This window comes from Carex rostrata, chromosome 8 (genome assembly GCF_964058835.1).
Source record: "Carex rostrata chromosome 8, lpCarRost1.2, whole genome shotgun sequence".
Classification (NCBI taxonomy): domain Eukaryota; kingdom Viridiplantae; phylum Streptophyta; class Magnoliopsida; order Poales; family Cyperaceae; genus Carex; species Carex rostrata.
The window spans coordinates 7,206,684-7,232,630 of record NC_135925.1 but is presented as its reverse complement, the minus strand read 5'-3'; the positions used below and the strand labels follow the sequence as shown (position 1 = coordinate 7,232,630).

At 33.6% G+C, this 25,947-nt stretch overlaps 1 protein-coding gene across 1 annotated transcript; it reads right to left on the bottom strand.

The window, feature by feature from the left end:
* Window positions 1-9,573: 9,573 nt before the first annotated feature.
* On the bottom strand, window positions 9,574-22,667 carry LOC144558183 (Tetratricopeptide repeat (TPR)-like superfamily protein). Its single transcript, XM_078306953.1, has 29 exons — window positions 22,260-22,667; window positions 21,296-21,541; window positions 21,120-21,214; window positions 20,628-20,727; window positions 19,986-20,090; window positions 19,653-19,815; window positions 18,652-18,772; window positions 18,501-18,563; window positions 18,143-18,223; window positions 17,984-18,078; window positions 17,229-17,379; window positions 16,740-16,826; window positions 16,497-16,616; window positions 16,087-16,218; window positions 15,913-16,010; window positions 15,700-15,823; window positions 15,236-15,343; window positions 15,005-15,143; window positions 14,541-14,651; window positions 14,391-14,454; window positions 14,211-14,286; window positions 13,902-14,081; window positions 13,534-13,644; window positions 13,090-13,260; window positions 12,655-12,813; window positions 11,610-11,843; window positions 11,178-11,333; window positions 10,765-10,877; window positions 9,574-10,474 (listed from the first exon to the last, which is right to left on the bottom strand). The coding sequence occupies exons 2-29, from the start codon at window positions 21,453-21,455 to the stop codon at window positions 9,928-9,930; spliced, it is 3,864 nt and encodes a 1,287-aa protein (XP_078163079.1). The 5' UTR covers window positions 21,456-21,541; window positions 22,260-22,667; the 3' UTR covers window positions 9,574-9,927.
* Between the last annotated feature and the right edge of the window lie 3,280 nt (window positions 22,668-25,947).

Genomic DNA, 25,947 nt, shown 5'->3' with positions numbered 1-25,947 from the left:
TTCGCGCTCATATCTCTAGTTTCGAAGTTCAAATAGCCAATCCAAATCGATAAATGTTTAATATATATTAAAATGTGCTTGGAGACCAAATTTTATATTTGTTTGAATTTTTTTACTATTTATTAAGATGGTTTGAAAATCACTGTTTTTTAATGACTACCATCGAACGAAAACTTAAACTGGATTTTTGAGGCCCTAAACAATGTTTTTTTGAAATTCTGATGCTTTGAATAAGCGGGGATAATCCCCGGATGATATTCGGATCCGTCTCGTCCCCCCTTTTTCGAAAAGTCGTCATATGCGCAAATCCGACTTTCTTAGCCAAAGTTATGGCTGTTTAAAGTTTTTTCGAAAGCTAAACTTTGGAAATTCATAACTAATTGTAGAAAAATTCAAATAAACTGAAATTTGTATCAATTTTGTGTATTTTTGAATGCTCTACATGCTGGTGTAATCTTTTTTGCAGTTTGATCCCTGTATCAGTCCAGACTTGATGATTTACCATCAGAGGTCAAATTTGATGTTTTTAGTGCATTACACTATACCCCCTAGTGCTTGGCTGCTGAGTTTGGACTTGGTACCATACCAGAGGTCATTCTAGGGTGCTTGTGCATGAACAGAGGTCTAAAAACACTATTGCACCTTTATTTCACCGCTATTGCGCGCTATTGAGTGTGGAATTCAGATCCTAGATACCTGAGGTTCAATTATAAAATCTAAATCGTTTTTTAACTTGGCATGCATCTTGAAACATCTCCATTCTATTATTAAGCACGTTGGGTGTCCGATCCGCCAACGGCTACGATTGAAAGATGAAACTTCGGATTTAATCTCAGCCCTCCAATTACATAATTTATCTTCTTTTGATTAAATACATCTGATTTATGTATAAAAGTTTAAATTTAGTTAAAAACATACTCACCACATGTGCTGCCACACAATACGTTACAATTAAAATTGAACAAATCTGAAATTTAGCGATATATTTATCTATTTCCTTATTTCTTTGTTTCCATATTTCTCCTCTTCAATTAAGAAGACTCTACCTTCCATTTTTTTTATTTCTTTGTTTCCTTACTTTTTATTCGTTTCTATATGGATCACAATGGAAACTATTTTTTTTTATTTTCTTCTTTCTCTTTCTTTGTTTCTATACATATTGTTGTGGGCAATTTAGAATATATTTCCAATATATAATATATCAATGTGTGTGTGTGTATGTGTATATTCTAAATTAGAAACAAAGAAGAAGAATAATATAAATTGGAACGTGTGTGTGAATATATATTTCTCTTATAATATGTGTGTGTGTATATATCCTATACATACACACGATAATACTTTTTATTTATATTTTTTGATATCATTATATGTTGATATTGAATTTTTGTATGATATTAGATTCGAATCGAGCTATTATTTGATATCATTGGTACTTAAAAATAAAGAATCATCACATCATCAAATTGTTATCAGAGTTTACGATTTATTAAAAATAAAGAATCATATAAATTTTCTATTAACATGTGTCTTAATTGTAGATAATTATTATTTTCATTGATATTTTTTTCTTATAATATGTCCCCGTTGCAACGCACGGGTATGATACTAGTATTCTTATATTTTTTTAAGACATTGAATTTATTTCGGCTGAGAATTAATCTGGACTGTTTATATAAATTACACCTCGGGTCCCATAAGATATGGATTCTTTGAGTGTGGTGTTCCGGTTTGCTCTTTTATTTTTTTGAGTGGTGATTTGACGAAAGTAAAACGTTGATTTGACAAAAGTTAAAACAATGCATGTGAGTTGCAGATTTGATTCACATGCGCATATCCTATATAAATCGTAGTAAAGAGTTACGACATCACTTCATAAATATATTAAATGTCTTATTTTTTAGCATACACTCTAAACAAAGAAAACTTTTTCTTTACAAAATTATTTAAATCAAAATACTAAGATCTCTAAAAAAAAGAAAAAAAAGAAGAAGAGAGGACCGCCAGGGGGGTGGGCGGTCCGCTAGTGGTGTGACCCGCCCGTGGGGGACGGTCTGGTGGATTTTTAGGGCCGCCCGCAGGCCTAACGATCGGGGCAATTTTGAAAAAAAAAATGGCAGAGACATTTATAAAATTAACTTTTTTTGTATGATATTAATAAAAATGGCCGAATTTAAGATGAGGCAGTAACATGGTTAAGAGGAAAAGTTCTAAAACTGTAATTATTTAAAAGTTGAAAGTTTGAACTCCTCTCACGACTTGGCAAGTGGGTGTCAATGGAGAGAACACATTGAGAAGAATGCACGTGTGGTGTCAGATTTGAAGGTTGTTCGTCGGAAAGTCGTGAATCTGACGTCAAAAAGATAAGCTTTCTTTTTCTTTCTTTCTTGTATCTAGGGAAGTATTCCTCTCCTTAAGGAAGAATACAATAAAAAATAGAAAAGAAATGTGAAGGCCTTAAGGAGACCGTCTACTGGGGTGAAATTGTAAAAAGAAAAATACACTTTTTCTTAAGGAGGTCAAAATGCTTAAAGAGAGAGAACCCTAGATTAAGAATTTGGACTAAGGAGAATCCTTTAATCTTGCTAAGGAGTAGCTGCTCGGACGGTTTAACATGGATTAAGAGTCTAATGAGCGTTAAAAAAACTTAATCCTCTCTAGCCGAACAGCACCAGTAAGCTTTAAAAAAAAAATATAGAACAATTCAGGTTATAATATTCCAATAAGTATTATAAAGTTTCATCGTAAAGGCCGACAGATGGAAATTAACGGACAAACCGTCACATATTACATACATTTTTTTCAAAAGATTACTTTACATATAATAATAATAATAATAATAATAATAATTAATTGGCCGCTAGCCGACCATCAAACTAATTAATCAGCTATCAAATTCGATTATTTTTTGACAAACTTCGCATTGTTGATTAATCGGCCACTTTTTTATTTCTTTGTTCGTTTTTGTTTTTGGTGTTTGAGCATAGATTATTACCAATCATGGAACAAAATTGATTAGTTACTTTGAACTTTATATATTTTTTAAATATATTTTGGTAGCATGTGTCGAATTTTTTATTTGTAGCATTTTAAAATAATAAAACTAATAAAGCAGTAAGATTTCACAAAATCTAGAAAATTAGTATAAACATGTCACTGGAGGCGGCACACAGACTTAGTATGCGTGTCGCTCTGATTTTTTTTACTTATTTTTTTAACTTACAAAATTACGTATTAATTGTCATTGCAATTGAAAGGTTACGTACTAATATTTGTGGTTATTAGTCCTTCAAAATAATTTGTAATATATGTAAAAACAAACTGTTGTGGTCTTGTGGATCAGAAACTTCAAACGATCTTTTTCTGTGTGCCTCCCGTAGTCCCGTGAGTGATCCACAAATCAGATCTGAGTTTCGTGAATAAAAATGAATTGTAGATTTCCATTCATCAAGACTCGGCGAGCATATTTATAAGAAAACTTAAAAACTAATGTAAAAATTATAGAGTAAAGATTTTGTACCCCGCTGTCTGGTCCCCTAATCGTCCCCGCGATAGTTTAACTTCCTTAAAAGAAAAGATTAGCGGCAATTGGCAACCCATGATTCAAAAAAAGTAAGAGTTCACCTTCTAGAAAAAAGCTTAAATAAAAGATGGCCATAAAAAACACAGCAAGATGAGACTCCATTCTCTCTCTTCTTCATTCCTGCGACGCATAGCACATCTCTAGTCTTTACTGTGAATGGAGCCTTACCTCCCTACCTTCCTCCACTCCATTCTCTCTCTCCCCAGTCCTTACCGTCAATGGGGCCTCACTTCCCCATTTCTGCCTTCCTCTGATAAACACTCTAAGCAACCTTCGATCAGCCTCTGATCCACCACCGATCAGCCTCCGATCAACACTCTGAGCAGCCTCCGATCCACTTTGTCCTGAGCTTCACCACCCATCTCTGCCTTCCTCCACTCTGAGCAGCCTCCGATCCACTATCCCAACGTACTCCTGCTCCTCCATCTGGTATTTCTAAAGTATGATTGGTTGCTCAAGCACCGCACAGCTTCTTAGATAGCACAAGGAGCGTGTACCTAGAGGAGATGAAGTAAGCTTGGGAAGCGAATCTGATCACCTCGATTAATTTCATGAAGCTGACTAGATTCTCTTCACTGACCCTCCCAACTGTAAGAAATTTGAGTAAAACTTTTGAAATTTACTATTTCTCGTTGCACCTGGAGTTTAGTAGGTTTAATTCAACCTCAACCTACTTAAGATGTGCCAAATCCATAAAGAATTCATACTAAATACTCTCCAATTCCTCACCAATGAAGACAACGTGCATGATCGGTTGAAACGAGAAATTTAAACTCCTAAATTGCAGATCAATATGGATTTCAAGTTTCAACAAGGGAATCACATCTTAATCAAGATCGACTGACAGGTAGCTGCCACGTCAAGGATCAATTTATTGAAAGGGGAAAGGTGCGATCGACTTCGTAGCCGCTACCTCAGACCCCAGATTGCTCGGATGTCTCCGCTTAGTGCTTCAGATCAATAGGTTGAAGTTATGAAATCTTCTTTCTTAATAATTGTATTTCTCATTGTAAGAGGATCAATGACAAATTTCTGATGAAATTTGCTTTTCGTCCAGTGTCAAGTTATGGTATGCAAATCTTGAAGAAGCAACAAAAGCAAACTAGAAGCATACTGGAGTTGTAGTTTTTCAAGTTTATGGATTTACTGGTATTGAACTTTGCTCCTCATACCAGACTGGTACGAATTGATTATGGTACAAAATTGATGGCTGGTACGAAGAACTGTGGGACTGATACATAACAGAATTAGCATGCCAACAAGGAATACATGCTCATACCAAACTGGCACAGACATATGTACTAGTCCCGCATTTCTTTATGTATGAATCAGGCGGTACATGTGTACGGTAGAGCAGCGTCATTGAGCTTAACGCAAGCGTTAGTGTAGATCTGTAAATGGCTGCTATGGTGCTGATTGGAGTGGCACATAGATGCAGAGTGATCCGACCAGCTCTAGTAATTGAGTCTTGAAGTGACAAGCGGAGTACAGGTGACTGGCATGCACACCGTGAGGTTTTGCAGGCTTGAGACCTTTTGGTTTCTCTTCAGAGATTCAAGTGCGTGTACACAAGTGGGTGACATAATTTGATTGCCCATTATCTTGCAAATTTGGACATAATTGGTATCAGGTGATACAAGTGATTTACGTGTCTTATTTTTAAGAGCTATTAGATGTAACATATTTAATTATTTTTGTTATGAATAATTTTGGTTCTTAATTTGAATAATGTATAGTGTTTTCATGATTATGTATTAGTTGATATGAATACTTTACATCTTATGTATGTATATTCTTGTTTATAAATATATGTATGAATGCTTGAACACTTACAAAATTGATGTCATGTGAAATAATTATGAAAGCAAGTGGTAGCATATTTGTTATTTTCTTGATTTGTTAAATATTAGTATTACTTTACAACATATTTTACAATATAGATATTTCTATGTTAATGTATAAATATGAATATTTTCCGCATTATATGTTAATATCATTAATTTCTGTAAATGTTAATATGGTTAATACCATGAATACAAATGTTAATATGGTTATTATTATCTATAAATATCAATAAAATTAAAGTTAAATATTGTTTCATACCAATACACACTTTCACGCAGAAGTATGAATACTAAGTGTTTTAGATATCAATAATTCACATAAAGTATGTATGAAAAGAATAATAACATAAATAAGTACATATGAATACTTCCTGTCTTAATTATTAGTAAAACATATCATTATAGTAACATCAAAATTTGACTAAGTAGATATGAATACTTCATGTCTTAAAAATTATTAGAACATATGCATCACAGTAACAACAAAATTTGATCAAGTAGATATGAATACTTGTTGTCTTAACTATTGTTACTTACTGTTTCATATTTTAATGGTTTGAATATTGTCAATTTAAAAATTCATACTTCAGTAGTTAGATATGAATACTTCATATGATAGATATCACACATAAGTAATAATACTAAGTTTTTTATATATCCTTATGTATGAAAAAATAATAACATAAACAAGTAAAAATCACATGAAGTAGACATGAATACTTTATGTCTTAACTATTGTTACTTATCGTTTCATATATTTACAGTTTGAATATTGTCAATTTAAAAATTCATACTTCAATAGTTAAAAATGAATACTTCAGATGATAGATATCACACATAAGTATTAATACTAAATTTTTTAGATATCAATAATTCAGATAAAGTATATATAAAAAAAATAATAATATAAACAAGTAAAAGCCACATGAAGTAGATATGAATACTCAGCATTTAAAGCAGAATACTTGACATATTAGTAATAAATACTTAACAATGTATGAATACTTGCACACCGAGGTATGAATACTTGAACGACCAAGAATTCAAAAGTACTTCATCATGGATCTCATTTGAAAGAGAAAATTACGTAGAAGATGCTCGTAGTTTTATATTCGCAAAATTCCTCACATATTGTTAGAAATATTGACGAGATTAAACGGACAAAAAGAATCAACTTCTAAAAATAAGTAAAAGATGGGTGTGTGATTAGAGAGAAAATAAAGTTGATGTCCATTTTTTTTTAATACTTAATGTCATAGGTATGAATACTTAATATATTATATGGTAATACTTGCATGTATAAAATACATGCACGCGCCAGTTGTAATTTTCACAAATGTAAGTGGTCCCCCAAGTAATTAGTGGTCCTCATTGCACTTTATATATCAAGTAGTTAGGAGAACATTTAGGAGACTGAAGTAGGGGACTGTTAGTTGATCCCAAAATTATAATAGTATCATATGTAATTCAAAATTTAGAATCATTCTATACTAACAAATAATAAAATTTATTAATGTAAAAATGCCAAAAAAAAAATCATCAACAGCAATTTGCTTCTACAAAATTTAGAAATAAAGAGCGTATTATGCATTCTATCATTTTGTTTTATCTTCAGACCAGTATTAAAAGGTCGACATTCTTTTTTCTCAGTTTGAAAATGGGGGTAAAAATACAATTTCTAAAAATTATTAAATATAACAGAAATTTTTGTGTACCATTCCATTGGTAACAAATAGACTACAACAGACCATATTTTTAATTTAGAATGCTGAAACCACAAAAAAAACATCATAAATAATTTAATTTGGTCCTTTATATAAATAGTAGATAAAAATGGAAAACCCGTTGCAGACGTTATGTATTTATTTATTTATTGTTTTGACATTGTTTTTTACTCTTGCGTCAACCTATTTTTTTTTCAACTACCCGATCATCATAAAATAATGGATCCTGATAACAATCCCCGCAGGTCTATCCCCGCAAAAAACCTCGCACAAACTGCCAAAAATATCATGGGGGGGACCGCTCAATAATTAATACTCCGCAAAAACTGTTAGTATTTAACTTGAAGCATCAAAGTATTTATCGTGAATTTGCAAGGTGTTAATCCCTATGCAATGATCTCTATTTAGAAAAGAATAAATCAATCCATTAGTTGTACCCGCACAAAATTTCCTTTTTTTTTGAATCATCCCCGCACAATTGGGGATCATTAAATAAACAATCCCCTCATAAATACTTGTCATTTATCCCCACACAAATTTTCCATTTTTTTCTGGATTGTCCCCGCACAACTGGGGACCATTAAATAAACTATCCCTTCACCCAATGATAAATACTTCTCAGACATAAGGATAAATACTTTATGATACATTGATAAATACTTTATGTTACATGGATAAAAACTTATCAGACATAATTGCAACTTTCAGTACAATATGAATGATAAATACTTCTCAGACATAAGGATAAATACTTTATGATACATTGATAAATACTATATGTTACAGGAATAAATACTTATCAGACATAATTGCAACTTTCAGTAAAATATCAATTATAAATATTTCTCAGACATAATGATAAATATTTTATGTTACATGAATAAATACTTTATGTTACATAGATAAATATTTCTATGACATAATTGCAACTTACAGTAAAACATCTGTGACAATGATAAATACTTCCCATATATAATCGTAAATACTTGTCAGAACAACGATAAATACTTTCTTGAACTTTGTTCTTGAACTTGTCAATAAGTAATGTTTAATCAAATAAAAGTATTATCATGTCAGGGATAATGATAAATACTTCTCAGACATAAGGATAAATACTTGTCAGAACAATGATAAATACTTTTTTAAACATCAATAAACAGATAAATATTTATTAGCGGGAATTGTTATTAAATGATAGTATAATTAATGAGGGATTGTTATTAGAGGACAGTATAATTAATGTGGGGCTTGTTAATTAATGCGGGGATTGCTATTAAAGGGCAGTAATTAATGCGGGGATAAATGAAAATTCTTAGAGGAATTAATGCGGAGATAAAAGGCAGTTTAGGGAGTTAATTTGGAGAGAGATAAAGTGCGGGGTTAAATGGGGGGACAGGGGTGAGGGGATCAATATAATTATTCTAAAATGATATAGATTTGAAACACTCATACTATCCATAACGGGAAAAATTCTGTAGGTTTTAGTTTATTTTTTGCCATACAATTAATATTGAAATAGTCATGAACAAAAAGGGTCGTGGAGAAACAAAACAAAAAAGAAAACAAAAAAAAACAAAAAAAAAGATGAGAAAGGAAAAAGAGAGATCACGCTCATTAATAAATTTAACGGGAGCACTCCGTTCATTCTCATTCAGCACCATCATCAGCACACATCTTAACACAAATCCAACGATTATTGAATTAAAACACAATAGACAGTGTACATTGCAATGTAGCTCACTCATTCTGAGTGAGGCTATGTTTAGTTTGTTATTGTCTATATTTTTCAACAATTGATAAACAATTCCACATCTAATTTTGAAAAAATATCCAACTTTAAAAGATTATTTCTACTTTTTTTTTTTAAATAAAAATTTCTACCAATTGAACTAAGCAAAGTAGAAAAAAAGAATGGACGCTATAACACTAGCATCCGGAAAAAAAATCTGTTGTAAAACATTGTGGTTAGGGGTGCAAACGGATCGGATAGTGATAAAACTATATCCATATTCGATTTTATTAGACAGATACGGATATCTGTTTTTTATAATAGTAAATAACATAATTTTTTTCATAATATATATTAAACTATAGTATATATCTACTATTTGGATACATATTATTAAAATTTAAAACCATATCCGTATCCGCACAGATATTCGGATATCCATATCAAATTTTTGAATACAAATTCAAATATGGTCAGATAATATCCGACCCGGTTGCACCCCTAACTACGGTTCTTCAGGACGTGTATCCTCTGTAGTACCGTACCACACGGTGTGGTCCACTACTTTATGACTTCATATTAACTAAAAAATGGTTCCTATTCGGTATATACTCTTGAACAATTGCACTCACGTTGGCTCATCCAAACAATTGTCTACGAAGTAAAATTATAGAATAAAAGGCGTAAACAATATTACAGCAAATTATAAATTCCTCGCTTTCAATCATTACAAAAGATGTATTTATCCAAAGACAACCGATGAACCTCTCCATATTCAACAGATCCCTCTCAGTCAAATCTCCTAGTTCACTTTATAATAAATTAAAAAATAGAAGTTCAATGGCCAAAGGTACTACATTAAAAACATTACAACAAAGGTGGAAAAGAGAAGAGAAACTATGGGAAGAAACGGAAAAGATCTTTCGAGATAAAAGGCACCACTATCAAAATTTTACCCAGCCAGCTATATGTTACTTTTTTTGTCAATATATAGAAAAAATGATGTACAGATATAAAAAGATCAACAATAAATTACTAAAACAATATTCATACTGGTGTAACTTCTCCATGTGGTCCCTCAAGCACAGTGAGATAGAAAGGATGCCCTTGTCCTTCACTGCCGCCACTAAGCCCCTCCACATCCTTCCAACGCAACTCATAATTTGACAAATTGTATGTACCAGGTGCAAAAACACAAACCTTTAGTGGAACCCTAGCTGCGCAAGCAGGCTCCAAACTAAGTTGTATGGCACTCGATCCACACCACACAAAAGGGGGTGCACTTTCAGAAGTTGACTTGTGGTACTTCTGCACCTTCTTTGGGCTGGACATTACCCTGATATCATTTTCTAGAGATATGTCAGACCAACCACTTTGTTTGGTTGACAAACTGGAGGCGCCATTCAAATCACTAGAAGTGTTTTCGGTCATGTCTGGTGTATAGTCAAATGTTGAGACTTGTACATTTACTTGGTTTGGAGAGCAGTTGAGGAGATCTACATGGAGATCAACCTCACAAATGGAACTAGAGAAGTCATGGTAAATTGTGTAGGGTCCACCCATACGCCATGATATCGAACTCTTTCTTGTAACACTGAAAAAATTACATTCATCATCATTAGTTCATTACTGACTGATCTCCTTTATTTCTCATCCGGTCTATTCAGCTCTTGATTAACAAGTTCATATTTTTTTTAAAAAAAAACTGAAGAAATACTTCTCAACTCTGAAATTAAGATTCTCAACAGAAAATAGCATATTTCACAGTAAAAAATATGCACTATATTTGGTATATAAGTTGCATGAGGTTGGAGTCGCCATGCATGATGTCTGAAATAACTATATCTTTCAAAAAGAATCAAATAATTGAGATTAGAGACTAGCCTGCAATGGCACATATGATGGGATAGCAATTGATGGCTAGACCCTGCTTCTGTCTCAAAATTACTCCCAATGGCTTTGGATATAAGAACGAAATCTAGAAGACTTTCTGATCCCTGAGCAATAAAAAACCACAAATCCAAAAACAAGAGAAAATAAATAAACTACGCCAAAAAATTCCATCAACGATTTCTACACCAACACCAGAAATGCATTTTTGCGGGTGTCTGTGTTCTTCTTTTGGGTCAGGGACAATTTATTCAAAGTACAGTGTCTATACTTGAACTCTTTATTAAATATTGATTTCACATAAACTACAACTGCACTGAACAGAGAAATACATTTATGCCCGAAAGGGCAAATCATCAACAAGTGTGCTTGTCATCTTGCATTTTGGTGAAAAGCTGATGATATACCTTGGCTAACTTGTTCTGGTGATGCCTCTCCTGATAATGGAAATCAACCAGTGGAGACTTGGAAATATCAAACAACTGTTCTCTGCTTCCTTCAGTACCCATCATCATATCACTTCTATGTCCAGTGCATTCCCCCTCAGTCACACCATTAAGATCCTAAAAAAGAAAATACATTTTGTTAGCATGCCATCAATTTGCTCAATTTCATAATGGAAACCTACCTTGACCTTGTGACTCCGGTTGGGATTCATTTCTAGCCTACCCCAACTTGTTTGGGACTGAAGGCTTTGTTGTTGTTGTTAGCATGCCCTCAATTTGTTCACATCCAATCACAAACTCATCATTTTAATTCTTTTATCATATTAAAAGAAACTGTTCATGTATTCTATCCTTGGAGCTCTAGATCAATCTCAACTGTCCTGTTTCCCTAACCTGAATTTTGAAGAAGCATGACAAGGCCTGGCCTGCAAGTACAGTTTGAACAGATGTAATATCGGTGCATGATGGTAATGTTGAAATGGCCCATTTGTCACCCACGCATGACAGCTGGTGCAATGAGAAAGACTCTGACGAAGCACGGTTTACAATGTCCATCCGAACAAGGTATTCTTTGAGCTTTGATGGACATGGGCTGATAACAAAAGATGCATCCAGTGATGGCAATACCTACAGGTTAAATAAACATTACAGAAGAAAATGAGGAAAGGATTAGTCACTACAGAATTATTGTTGCCTCTTAGATTCCCTAATTGGTGTTTTTACCGGAAAGTATATGCATGTGCTGGAACTGTATTTTCAAATACCAAGCCATGAAAAGAAAACTAAATGAAACTCCTGTGTATTGGGCCAAAACTGCTGGATTCAGTAAGACTGGATCAGTGCCAAATTTTGAAGAACTTTGGTAAAGTAAAACACTATTCATTTTTTTTGCAAGTCATAAATATTCAAGTGTCATGTTAATTCTCTCTTCCTAATTACATGAGCTAAAGACTTATTCCTAGGTTTTGTGTGTAGACCTTGTTTTTCTTCTTTTGCTCGAGCCGATTGGAATTTGACTTGAATACGACAAAATTTCCTGCATTTTGTTATGGTCTACCAAATTGATGTTTAAATCCTTTTGCCAAACCATGGAAATCTTAGCACACAGCTGGCCTAGCTATCTACCAAAATTGGCTGGTACATGTAGAAACATGAAACTCCACACGACAGAAGAATAACAAAGGTTTATGACAGCTTCAACTAATGGGATCTATTATTGGGAAGAAGAATGGTGGAATCTGTAATATGCCGGTATATAAATCAAAATTTGTTTCAACTATAAAATACTAAAGATGTATTATTTTTTGTATTACATGAAAACTTACCTACAGCTTAGTAGTTAATGTGCGCATGAACTGAATGATTCATACGCAAAGATTGGCAGCGTCTGACAATAAGTGAAAAAAGTATTAGATTTTCAAGAGGATTTGGCACTCACCTCCAAGATGTGATGCATCCGCAGAGTTCTATAGGTCATGCCACTGGTAGAATTTTCCATTTCATAATATATTGATATTAACAAAGAAACCCTCCCAGGAGTTCCACAATGAAACCAAATAGGCCATGAAAATGTCTCTCCCCCTTGTACCACATTACTCTGCACAAGACAACAAAACAAATGTAGACACATGGTATATATAGCAGTTTCGTGATAAAAGTTTAGCCAGGGTAATTCTTATTTAGCATGTTTTCTGGTAGGTGCACTACTGAGGGTAGATTAATTCACAATTGCACAGTTGAGGAATAACAAAGGTATGTGGTTAACAAAAGGAATATTGGAACACCATAGGTTTAGTAAAAGCTCAGTCGGACTAATTTGGGCTTTATTGCCAGATGAAAGTGCAATTGATTAGTAGACCTCGTATTTCCTTACCTCTGTATAAGTAAACAGAAGATTCTTGTATGTATCCTTGTTATCAGTCAGATTATATCGTTCTTCTTCATGTGCATTCTTTTCTCCTAAACACTGGGGAATGCTCAGATCTGTCTCACGTGAGTTTCCAGGGATCAAATATCTTGGGTGGTTTATCTTCATTTTTATGTTCTGAAATGTTAAAATAAAACCTTATGTTCCTTGACTGAAGCTTTTGAGTATATTTGCCTGCTCTTGAAACATGATATTAGAAATATCAGCTGGATGTCTGAATTAATTCATAATACCAATCTCTTGAACTTAATGTATGTCAAAGTCCAGCAACATCTTCAAGATGCCTTTTTTTTAGTTTGGTCATTGTTGACAATTTTACAAAATCATTTTCCTTCAAGGGTTTTGTACTTTTAACATGCTGTACAAGAGTAAAATTAAAACAGTTAATACCTTGACAGCTGATTCTGAAGTATTTCTCAATTTCAAATTGAGAAGCTGCAAATCACCCATAAATGCTTTTGCCGGTAACCCATCAATGCGCCCTTCCAGTTTCGCTATGCCCTAAATATCCATAGTACAAAGTAAAATAAAAACACATTCTCAGGATCTAATATATTGATCAATTAAATTAAGAATCTAAGAAAGATGCAGTTACAATTTGTACACATCACTCGAGTAACCTTAAGTTAGTATTGCATATTTAAGATGCTTAAAAATCAACGGACAATGATAATATTTTGGTCAGTACATATAGCCATATAGGTCTTTAAAGTTTGGTAAATTCCTCTTTGACCTATCATAAATTATAAGGATCGGACCTTGATCACTATTAGAGTGAGATTTTTCCCTGAAGAAATCCTGGCTCCCTTTTTTGCTTTTGTTTTCTTCTTTGTGTCGGCCTCAAAGTACCTATACCCCACCACTGATTCAGACAATGTCCACCTCACACCAACTATTTTCAAAATACCCTCCACCTTAGGTGTAACCTTCAGTTTTACCTAAAATTCAATTACAGTCTCCATTCAACAATTAATTTCAGTAATAAGAGGTTTGTATATTCACATCAAAGAAGTTTGATGAATTGATGCTAAGTTCCAATAAAAAGAGTGTAAGATACAGAAGCATACTCTCTTAGTTTCACCTCCACCCAATACTAGATCGTGTTTTGACAAGTTAAAGGAAGAATCATCTCCATCCATGAGCCTATGATGGTCAAAATAAACATTATTGTCTTCCATAAGATTGATTAAGGGGAAAAACTTAATTCTAAAATATGTATGCATTAAATAATTGCATATGACATTGACCTATTAACAGGTGACTCAGTGTGGCCTGTGCTTTCATCAACAGCAAATGAAGCAGCACCATTGTCTGCATAGGTATTAAAAGAAATATTAGAGGTATAGTTTGCTAGGAAAATTTGACCATTAATATTTTAAAAAATGCCAGTAACATACCTAAGGTTGAAGCATCAGAATTTCCTAAGAGCTCACACATAAGAGAAATCCTGGAAATAGGAATTGGAATCTGCAGAGGATTCTTGAGCTCAATTTCAACTCTTACTGCCTCTGAAACCCCATAACATAGAAAGATTTATAAATACATAAATAAATAAATAAATAAATAACGTGTTAACCAAACTCCTATTGGAATAGGGTTTATCTTTCAGGTTGCAATTTCATTCAATGCTAAGACGTATGTTAGTGACAGAACATTACTGTACCATGACTGGCGTAGCACCAATGTTTATTAGGTTGTGAAATACAACACAAAAATAAACCAAGAAAGACAAAGTGGTGATTAAACTTAGATAAGCTTGAACCAGTATCTAAGGCCTGAAGTAATTACTACGAGGTTAGAAAACATAATAGAAATAACTAAAAGGAGTTGAAAATGAAAGGCTAAGAGTTATAACATATACCTCCAGCTACACAAACACAGTGGTCGTACTTCTTCAAGGAGGATTTAGGATGTGTATCCAGCCAGTTAGCTCTTGGGGCAGATGCTGTGGGAGTCATTTCTTCCTCCAAGTCTCGCCATACGCTCTCTTGCATATCAAACTATGAAAGCAAATAATTACATACAATTCCTGCCAGTCAACTTTTCTTTTTTGCAATTTAGTTAGCATGTGCAGTGATTAAAATATGCTTACATCAACAGCTGATGCATAAGTACGGTGGTCCTCATGGATAACTTTAAAGGATGACATATTGATTGCAGGTAGCCTGAGCTTATGTACATCAAATCTCTTTCCTGCGCTCTAATTATCGAGCATATTGTCAATACAAAGGTTGTTGCATCCATTCTGCTAGTTACTATAATAGTATGATACCATGCTCGGTTTGGTAGCAGTCAGCCAACTGAACCTCAATTAGCCTAAGTTAATTAACCCTTGACAGTGAACTAAACCTGAGTTTGTAAATTAAGCTTTGACATAACATAGTGTGTCTCAGTTAACTATCAACTGCAAAACTAATGCCTCAATTTGATCAAACCTGGCCTCCTTTATGCAACTCAGCTCTATAAATACAAAATACAGTACGTACATCAAATGGTGAAATAACTAAGAACATCACATCTGTATTGGACATTACTGATAGAGAGAAAGATAAATACCTGAACAAAATTGAAAAAATCATTGAGAAAAAGATTTTGCGTTGTCTGTGATTGGTGACCGCATGCAAGAATCTCTAGCACATGTTTGATTGCTACATCCAGAAACCCAAGAGAACCATACCACCTGATTTACATTAATCATTAAAACATGCAAACAATGAAGTGCAAAGATAAAAAGAAAACAAAGAAGTGCAACAATAAAATAGAAGTTACCTTCCTATATTGAAATGAACATGATCATTTATGTAACTCCAGGAGTTATCTCTATACACAAAGAGAGCATTCCTATAGGCCCTGATCGCATGTTGTTTCTACATTTGAGAGCAATTCAGTACCAGCAACTAAAAACCTTAAATGTACCAAATATTTTGGATATATCTTCAGTACCTGATCAGACATGTAGTACCGATTACCAGCTAGAATGAGGTGAAACCCATATTTTCTCAGCATTGGCGGTCTTGAAAGCAAATAGCAACATGACGCTTGTTCGAGCATTATTGCAGCATGCAGTGTTGGCTCCTAAGAAAGTATAGCCAATCAGAAGAATACATGCATAATATTTTCAAGACGGTGACAATCAAGGGTTACCATACTAACTTCAGTACAAGTCATAATCAGGTCCTTACACTAGTATGGCCTTGTCTGTTTAACAATATTTATTACATCACTTCGCTTAACCTGGATTATTTTGCATTTAGAAAGAACTGAATCAATACAAACAGAGATGGTATACAAGCTAGCAGAAATGCAATATTAAGTAAAAGTCAACAAAACTCTTGTATTTATTTGACAATTACCTCATTTGAAATACGGGTATACACGCTGGAGGCTTCCTTATATTGGCCTCTTGCCTTGAGCATCTCAGCCCACCAGAGACCACATCTTGTGGCATTTCTCTGAGCAAGAGATCCCACCTTCTGAGAATAAATAAAAATGCCCAAAAACAAAATGTAAATAAAAATGTGATTTTAAGCTCTTCTGTCAAAATGAGATTATCATTGCATATAGACAGATAAGAAGAAGAGTAGATGATTTTTTACCAAATAGGTGGCGAAAGCATTCTCCATGCAGTACTCAGCTTCCTTTCTCGACTGGTCTAGCATAAAATAGGAGAGTGCACACATTTCCTACAGTAGAAAATGATAACTCAATATATTGTATGATGTTTGAAATTTGCCTCAAGGTCAAGAGTATGTAACAAAATTTTGGTTCGATCTTGTTCTAGTAAAATTACACAAGTCACTAATCCATATTAATTGATGCTGATTTTATAATCTTATTGCATTCTTGTGTTTAACATTACTTTCTAGCAAATTTATTCCAGAGATAATGTCCACAAATGTATATGTATCAGCTTCATCTGATAATTTGGCCTTGTATGCCTCAAATATTATAATCCATTCTGAGACTTCATATAACGAAAATTCACAACCATGGATGTAGATTGCTGAAGTACCTAGACCAAACACAAGAACTTTAAAAGGAAAATACCCGTAGAGAAACTCCATAAAAAATATGTTTATTTTCACCTGCACACCAGCAAATCTTTTCCAAGCTTTATCAAGCTTGTAATCAGTAGAAAGTAGCCGGTAATTTGACAATGCAAGCTCATAATCCCTTAACATAAATGCATAATCTCCCAATAATCTAATCTGAGACTCAACTGAGCTAAATGTGTACCTGTAGTAAAAAAGGGAGAGATAAAAGTAACTGGTTTGATAGATTTACCAAGAAGAATATTATTAGAGCGTACTAAGAGAAATCAGGGACTAGACCATAAAATTTAGTAAGATATCAGTCATATTCAAAATTTTGGTCAAGATCGAGTTAACCCAAATCAGGCTTTTTTATTTTCTGACATCAGGTGCCAGAGGAAAACCATAGAATGCTAACTATGTTGGCAGTTATCATGATACTGGCTTGTCTTTTTAATCCTAAATGGAAAATATTCTGTGTAGAATCGTGATTTTTGTACATTGGTATCATCAACTGAAACATCAAAACAAGTTGGTATAGATCGAGGTTTACTAGGGGCAAAAGTGCACAGTTCAGGGTTGGTTGAGTGCAGCACAATCAGACAAACTGAGACATAATGATTTGTACAATTTAGAATTAACATTGTGAGATAATTGCAAATTTGAAGTACTAAAACCATGTATCAAGCTGGTTATGACAGGAACTGGTATGTAACAGCCGAAATACTGGTTCCAAAATTGCATCCTTGCCATTGACATCCTAGCTAGAAATGTAAATAGAAAATATTAGATGCAATTGAGTACCGTACATAGGACCATCGGGAGCTTCAGGCATATCGTCTTTTCCTTTTCTCCACCACAAATTTTTTATTTGGTTCCTAAACCCTTTCCTGGTGGTTGACACCTAAAAAAGCAAAGAAGATTATTGATAGTTCAATTTCCAAATGATGAGTACAACAAACACATACCTGCTGATTTAAGATGCGGATCTTTTGCTCCATATATGGTATAATATGATTACAGGTGAGGTCTTGCATAAACTCTCTAATCTGGAACAATTTAAAAGAAAACAGCATTTAACATTGTCAAAAGAACGAAAAGTGCAGTCAGAGAAAGTTCATATGGCAGCCTTTTTTCTCAGACAATTGCCTTCTTTTTTTTAAGTTCATATTTGTTCCTTTTTGTGGGCCACACCAACACAGATCCAATCCAATTCCAGTAAGCTGCTCCAAGTCCTACTTTAACATTTTCTAGCTAATCCCAAACATGGGTAACACACAAGAGTGATACTTAAAATAATTGGCAATTATTACAATAAACTATTACCTGATTTAGATCATCAGTGTTCAAGCAGCATGTCTTGCCATGGTCAAGTATGCCATAATTTCTCTGACATTGAAAAAGAGATAAAAATGATATAAATTTGTCCAACAAGCTATATTTTGTGTCGAATATGGAACCCAGGTGATTTGCTTACATAAGGTAGCCACATGACTTCATTGTTATTTTCATCTCCTTCTCGCAAAGAATTGATGCATAGCATCTTGCAGTCATACTGGCCAAAAGTGCCCCTCATTTCAGCAAATATGCTAGCAGCACTACATAAATAGAACAAACAGAAAATAGAGAAAGAAAAAAAAAATAATGAGTCAATGTTTCAAGGCACCAAAATAATAAAAGAGGAGGGATCCGATTACACCATTTTATGGTGACACATCTTGACATCATGTGTTTACAAGTCATTTATGCGATTTCAAAGTCCAAACAGTCGATCCGAACCATTCAACATAATCTCCATATTAAAATGTTCTCGGAGACCAAATTTTACATTTTTTGGAAAAAATTTAGTATCTATTAAGATGTGTACAAAATTGTTGTTTTCAGAACAATTCTGGACCAATGAAAAACAACAATTTTAAAAAATTCTAAACAAATAGTAAACAATTTCCAAAAAATGTAAAATTTGGTTTCCAAGCACATTTTAATATGGAGATCGTGTTGAATGGTTCAGATCGACTGTTTGGATTTTGAAATCACAATAATGACTTATATACATACGGTGTCAAGATGTATTACCATAAAATGGTGTAATTGGATCCCTTCTCATAATAAAAAGGTAATTTCAAACTTCTATTAGCTAAACAATCAGAACAATAATAGCTGAACTTGAAATTTAAAACCAGTACAGTAAGCCAATCCACAAAAAAAGAAACATGTGTAGACAAATCACTATAAACCTTAAAGAAAAACAATAAAAAACATTCAAAGCAACAAAAAACACAAGGGTTTGCTTTGTACTGTCTCTGGTGATAAATGGACAGTAACATAATAATTGGTATACTCAACCTTCTACAAGGTTTTTCTTCACAGATAATCATATAAGTTTATTATCTGGTCCCTCAAAGTTGCCAACATTTGCTCTTTCATAGAAGGAAACTAAAAAAAAAAAGAATAAAATAATTAACTAAATTATAGTACTTCTCTGTAGAGCCATCTTGGTTATCATGAAGTAGAACATAATGTTTCAACATCTTTGGATCCATAACGCCTTCGTTTAAAAGAGGAGGCGTCTGATCCATATTAAATAAATCTGTAAATTTGTTGATAGGCTCTTCATCCTTAGATGATGCAACCAAAATACCTGCATCAAAGTTGGATGAACCAACAATGAAACCCATTAAAAGATAACTATTTTAACCAACATCTAGAGGTATGAGTGTTAAAACCTACAAAATGTCAGGTGAATTTGCAAAAGCAGTATAACACTACAAATGAACAAAACATATGCAAATAATACATTGGAAATCTTACATGCCACAGGGTGGTCAAAACTTTCGTGCTCTGAAAAGGAGACAGTGCATATGAGCTCCTTGTTGAATGTCTTGATCCATCCAGGGGATAGATCAGACTCTGACTCTGCACATATCACATAAAATGTGCTATTTTACTGCCATGAGTTAGTTGTACTGAACTATGAGGGAGGAGGGAGGAGGGAGGGAGAGCGAGAGAGCTGTTCCAATCATTGTAATTAGCAGGACGCCAACCAGGGGCAGTTCCAAGATAAATTTTGTAAATGGTTACTTTTAAGTTTTTTTTTTCCTTGCTGATTTATTCCAGGTCTTGTACCAGCAAGTACCTATATGCCCCGCTAGGGTTTAGCATAATGACAGTTGACACACTACTCCCAAATTTAGGTAAATTGTGTTTTAATATGACATTAAGGGGGAAATTGCACAATTAAGATTCCTTTGGTTGTAGCTTAGTAAGCATTTGGCAAAACCAGCAGCCATATCATTACCAGACTGACCATGAGAGGAGTCATTTTGCTCCAGCAATCACAAAATCCTGGTAATTGTGATCTTATAATAATGACATTTTTCGTAGTATAGTACATTCACAACCTACGTTGCAAGTATTTGAGGGTATGCTAAGAGAAAAGGAAAAATATCGGACTTGTAAGTGCAGTATCAAGCTGTGGTGGCTCAGAGAGCAAGTCAGGAGGATTCTTTTCATTCAAATCAGATATCACCCGCTTCAAATGCTCCTCAGCTGCCTACAAAGTTGACAAGAGTATAGACTTTTAAAAGAAGAAGAAATTGTTATCACCTGAGTCTCTTTTGTTTTGAAAGCCACTTTCTGTAAGATTTTAGTATTTTTCTGGTGCAGTCCAAATATGGTATAAAGTATAAACTAACTGAAACTTCACTCCACACCTTTGTTCACATTTCCCTTTTTTCTATTTTTTTTTCTGAACTGAGTTGCACTTAAATGATGTTTACAGTGTCAAACTAAACCTCAAAATATTGAAGACTAAAAACATAATAAAATTAAACAGTAACAAGTTATTGCACTACTTGCTTCAAACTCTTTTTATTGCAAGGCTAAGGTAGAAGCTTTTATTAATAACTGAAATATGGAGAATAATCAGTAATGGTGTATAACCACCTCATAATTCTGCTTCCGTATATTGGAAGCATAGAAAAGTCGAAGCTTGAACATTTGCAGCCTATAGGGTTGGTCACTGGCAGTACGAACAGGCACTGAAACCAAAAATAAATAGATGAATAATATACCTTCTCTTTAACTAAATCCAAGTAATCAATACAAAAATACAAAAGTACCGTCAATTCTTGGGAAAAGAGAGAAGGGGAGAAGCATGTCAACAAAGCTAAAACCATTCTTTTGACAAGCCTCTTCAGCAAGAGGAGTCGTGATAACCATGACCACAGGTGTTATTTCTTCAAGTAAAAGCCTCCCCAAATAAGTTCTGATAGGATCCATCTTTTTGCTCTTTCAGAATAATCAGATTATCACAGAAGCACCTCTTTTTGAAAATTTACAGGCTTAGCCAAATTAATTTGCTCAGACTGCAAATAAAAAATTAGAACATTGCAGATGAGAAAACCTATCTGTTGGCTTCATTTTGAGGTGGGAATGTCAAACTTTTGTTTTCAATTTTAATAAGAAGGGTTCTAACAGTCACCAAAGGCGATTTCACCCCTGGCTTGCACACCAATAGGCAAGTTTGATGTACCATAAGTGCGAACCGTACTTGTGTTATGCGTGACCATATTGGTGCCATAAAATGTCTAAGGGTGTACCATAAGCTATTTAATAGTTCCGTGTATTGCTTCATGAACTATTAAATAGCTTTATGGAATTGAAGCACCCAACAGCAGGACACTAAGCAAGAAATAAACCCAAGGTAAAAAAGGAAGCAAATAATAAACTGCGTTCTCTCAAAGAAAATAATAAACCGCAAACAACCAGTGCGCAACATCAACGACATGGTCTTTTGATCAGTAACTAGATTAAATTCCTTTGGTACTAGGCCTAACCAAACCAGTGAGTCAAACTGTTTGCTAAAGCATCTACAGGTAGAAGTAGGAAACGTTCCACAACGCCTTAGGATGCTGCCATGTCAACTGTAGGGGGGTACTGATTAGCAGAGATGCCAGTATAAGTATGGACAGTCAGCATCCGGCATTGGATCTTCCCCACCTCTAACATGACAGCAGCACTTAAAAGAATGCCTCCAGTTTCCGTACAGAATGGAGATGATCCTAAGACTCCTAACGTTCGTACCTGGGTATACTAAACCTTGAGTGGATCTGAAACTGGGGTCGAAGATCCGACCCACGAGCTGCTACTGGAAGAGAGAGAAAACGAAAGCAAGGCGCACAAGAGCTCTGGATCAGGATAGTGGTTACCACCAGAGAGGGGAGGACTGATGGTGGCTTCGTTTTTTGAAGATAACAGGGTCGGTCGGGGTGTGGCTGGGGGTGACCGGAGTAGGGTACTGGACGATGGATGAGAGGCGTCGGTGTACGGCGGAGGAGGCTGAATCGAGGGCTGCGCTCTCTCGCTGGAGATGAGCAAGACTTTGCGAATGGAGGAGGGGGTGAGCCGGTGACTTGGATTAATTACAAAGGTTGTGACCGGAACCAACTTTACAGATCGGAAGACAAGCACGAACCAGAAATGATTCGATTCGACGCGATTTGAAGAGTCCGAATTGAGGTTGGGAAATCACGTGAAAATAGTTCAGATTTAACGAGAATTGATTTACAGAAACGAAAAGTACAAAAATAGCCGACATTTTTATTTTTATCCAATTAAAAAATTATTTTAATAATAATAACCAAGGTCTATCAAAAAATTTAAAAATACCCAACCCGTGGAATTTTTCCACTGGTTGGAATTTTAATTCCCACCTGTGAAAAAATTCCACGGCCCAACTTTTTTTTTTTTTTAAAAAAAAAAACAGAAATTTGTATTTATTTTTTATTTTTTGTATTGAAATATTAGAAATATTAGATATATTTCTTTGAAAATAGATGGAATACAATATAATTTGATTTATTAGAAAGATTGCAACAAATAATCCGGATCAATATTTTTCAGGTCGGATTTTTCGCGGCTGTAAGAAAAATTAATATATTTCTTTATGTATTATTGGAAAAAAAATAAAAATGCTTAGATTCCGAGTTATTGATCCCGGTTCAAAAGTCACTTCTGTGTAATCTAGAAAATATTATGATCTTTCTAGTACATTTAATTTATTAAAAGTTATATCTATTTTGAATAAAAAACAAAAACTTTAATTTATTTAATGATTATTATTCAAAAATAATTCTCAAAATAGATAAAACTTTTAATAAATTAAATGTACTAGAAAGATCATAATATTTTCTAGATTACATAGAAGTGACTTTTGAACCGGGATCAATAACTCGGAATCTAAGCATTTTTATTTTTTTCCAATAACACATAAAGAAATATATTAATTTTTCTTACAGCCGCGAAAAATCCGACCTGAAAAATATTGATCCGGGTTATTTGTTGCAGTCTTTCTAATAAATCAAATTATATTGTATTCCATCTATTTTCAAAGAAATATATCCAATATTTCTAATATTTCAATACAAAAAATAAAAAATAAATACAAAATTCTGTTTTTTTTAAAATAAAAAAAAAAAGTTGGGCCCGTGGAATTTTTCCACGGGTGGGAATTAAAATTCCAACCCGTTAAAAAATTCCACGGATTGGGTATTTTTAAAATTTTTGATAAACCTTGGTTATTATTATTAAAATAATTTTTTAATTGGATAAAAATAAAAATGTCGGCAAAAATAGTCTCATCTTCTGTCTTTTTTTTGTGTGTTTTTGTCGGGCTCTCTCAAATAAAAAGTGCTTTCTCTGTGTTTTGTTTTTGTTTTGTTTTTTTATGTTTTTTTGTGTGATTTGTTTTACTTCTGTTTTACTATAGATGTTATTTATTTTGCTTTCGTTTTTTTTTTGTTTTTTTTGTTTTTTTTTTTGTGATTTTTTCGAACATAGTTCCCTTTTATTATTTGCAGTCAAAGCCTACTAAATAAATGACATCTCTAGTAAATTAACTTATTAATGCTCTTTTTTTCATTGCTCGATAAATTCTCTTTTTTTCATTGTGACGATCAACAACATTCAATTCATAGTCATATCATTTATTTTCTTTTCTTTTCTTTTCTATTGAAATGAGCTGAATTTCTTACTCTAATTTGTTCTGATCATAGTGGAGGGTAAAACAAAAGAAAAACGCATAATCCGAACCAGTGTTTTAAAATGCGGCCACATGAACTGCATATGTCTATGTAGTTGGTAGCCATGTTCAAAACGTCATGCAATCTCTCTCATACATTTTTGAATATGCGATCACATATGTAGAGTGTATGTGCGGATATTGTTGGATTGTGTCATAATCTACTTGTTTGTGCAAACCATATATTTATTGAATTTTACAGTTTTATTGTCTTGAGATATTGTGCAGGTACATAACTATAGAGATTGTAATATACACATTAATGATGGATGAACAATTGTTATATTTATCAAGAATGAAGTCATGAACCACTGGACATTGGACATCAGAAGCATCATTTCAAGATTATGATTATTAATCTGCAAAATTGGTAAAATAAGCTTGAGATTGACCTAAGTGAGGTCACGGAACAATTCCTTGACAACCATTATGGACCAGTTACCACGGTTATCTACCATTATGCATCCATGGCAACGGTTAACTACCATTAGGGTTAACGGCAGACCAAACCCGCCATAAGTTAGTCAACCATTATAACAGTTAAGGTCAAATTACTTCATTCTGATCAGCTCTCTATAAATAGAAGCAAAATCTAAGTTTGGATTATCACTCTAATCTCCCTTAACTTCAAAACACGAATTTTCAAATCTATAAAAAAGTCATTGTTGCTTGTGCACTTCAACTTCAATGTTCATATTCAATCTCAAACTTATTCTGTTAGTTTGTAATCTAGAAGTCAATAATACGATAATTTATCATATAAAGCTTTGTTCATGAATTGAGTGATTAATAAACTGTCATTTTGTTGCCTTAAGTATTATTGTATTTATTAATTATTTATTTTACTGACTAGAGTTAATAACTAGAATTGTGAAACTTCATAATATACATGATATATATTCTTAAAAGCGAGGTATTTACTAGGAACGCTAATTTACCGTTACAAGGTTAGTATGTGGATTAAAAATGGTTAAGTTTTACAAACTATTTGACAAGGGATGTCATTTTAATCACATAGATACATGTTCCAGGAACATGGTATTTGACAGACCCCGAATGAAACATTAAATGAAATTGTGTTCGTGTCATTAATGTTTTCATTCAGTGTTAGCTCTAAAATATTAGGTATTCATCTTTCCTACTAAGAGATGTGTATGTGTAATTGTTACCTAACGCTGTCTGTAAAAAATAGTTATAACGATAGCTCTTCGGTATGTATAACTTAGCTGAGGAAGTGATAGTCTACCAAAAGTACTATTGTCCCTCGTATCTCTATACGAGTTATAGCATCACTGGGCCCCTTGGTAGAGTAAGATTATCAGCTAGCGATATAATTACAAGAGTAATTATATTTGATAATCTGCTCAAGATCAAAAAAAGATTAAGTTTGCAAGGATGACACACACCTACCTTGAAACTGATCTGATAGCTATGAGACGAAAGAATTAACACGAGTAAAATAATTTACTGGATCGTGGTATTGTACAGTACAGCATCATTTGTGTAATTGGATGGTCATAGTGCAGATGTTAGATGCCTCATATGATTATAGAAGTTAAAACAGTTTTAATTCTATTTACCAACATAACACAGATCCTATTGGGTCACACCGTATAGGAGCTAATCGGAGAATCTTATTGATTAATTATAAATTGATTATAATTAATATTAAGATAGCTATAATTAATTATA

Excerpts from the sequence above, each read along its gene's own strand:
- LOC144558183 (XM_078306953.1), bottom strand. The coding sequence starts at position 21,455 with ATGGATCCTATCAGAACTTATTTGGGGAGGCTTTTACTTGAAGAAATA. Across the intron at positions 13,645-13,901 it reads TCACTCTAATAGTGATCAAG|GGCATAGCGAAACTGGAAGG; the intron begins GTCCGATCCTTA and ends ATGGATATTTAG. Across the intron at positions 10,878-11,177 it reads ACCAGAACAAGTTAGCCAAG|GGATCAGAAAGTCTTCTAGA; the intron begins GTATATCATCAG and ends TTTATTGCTCAG.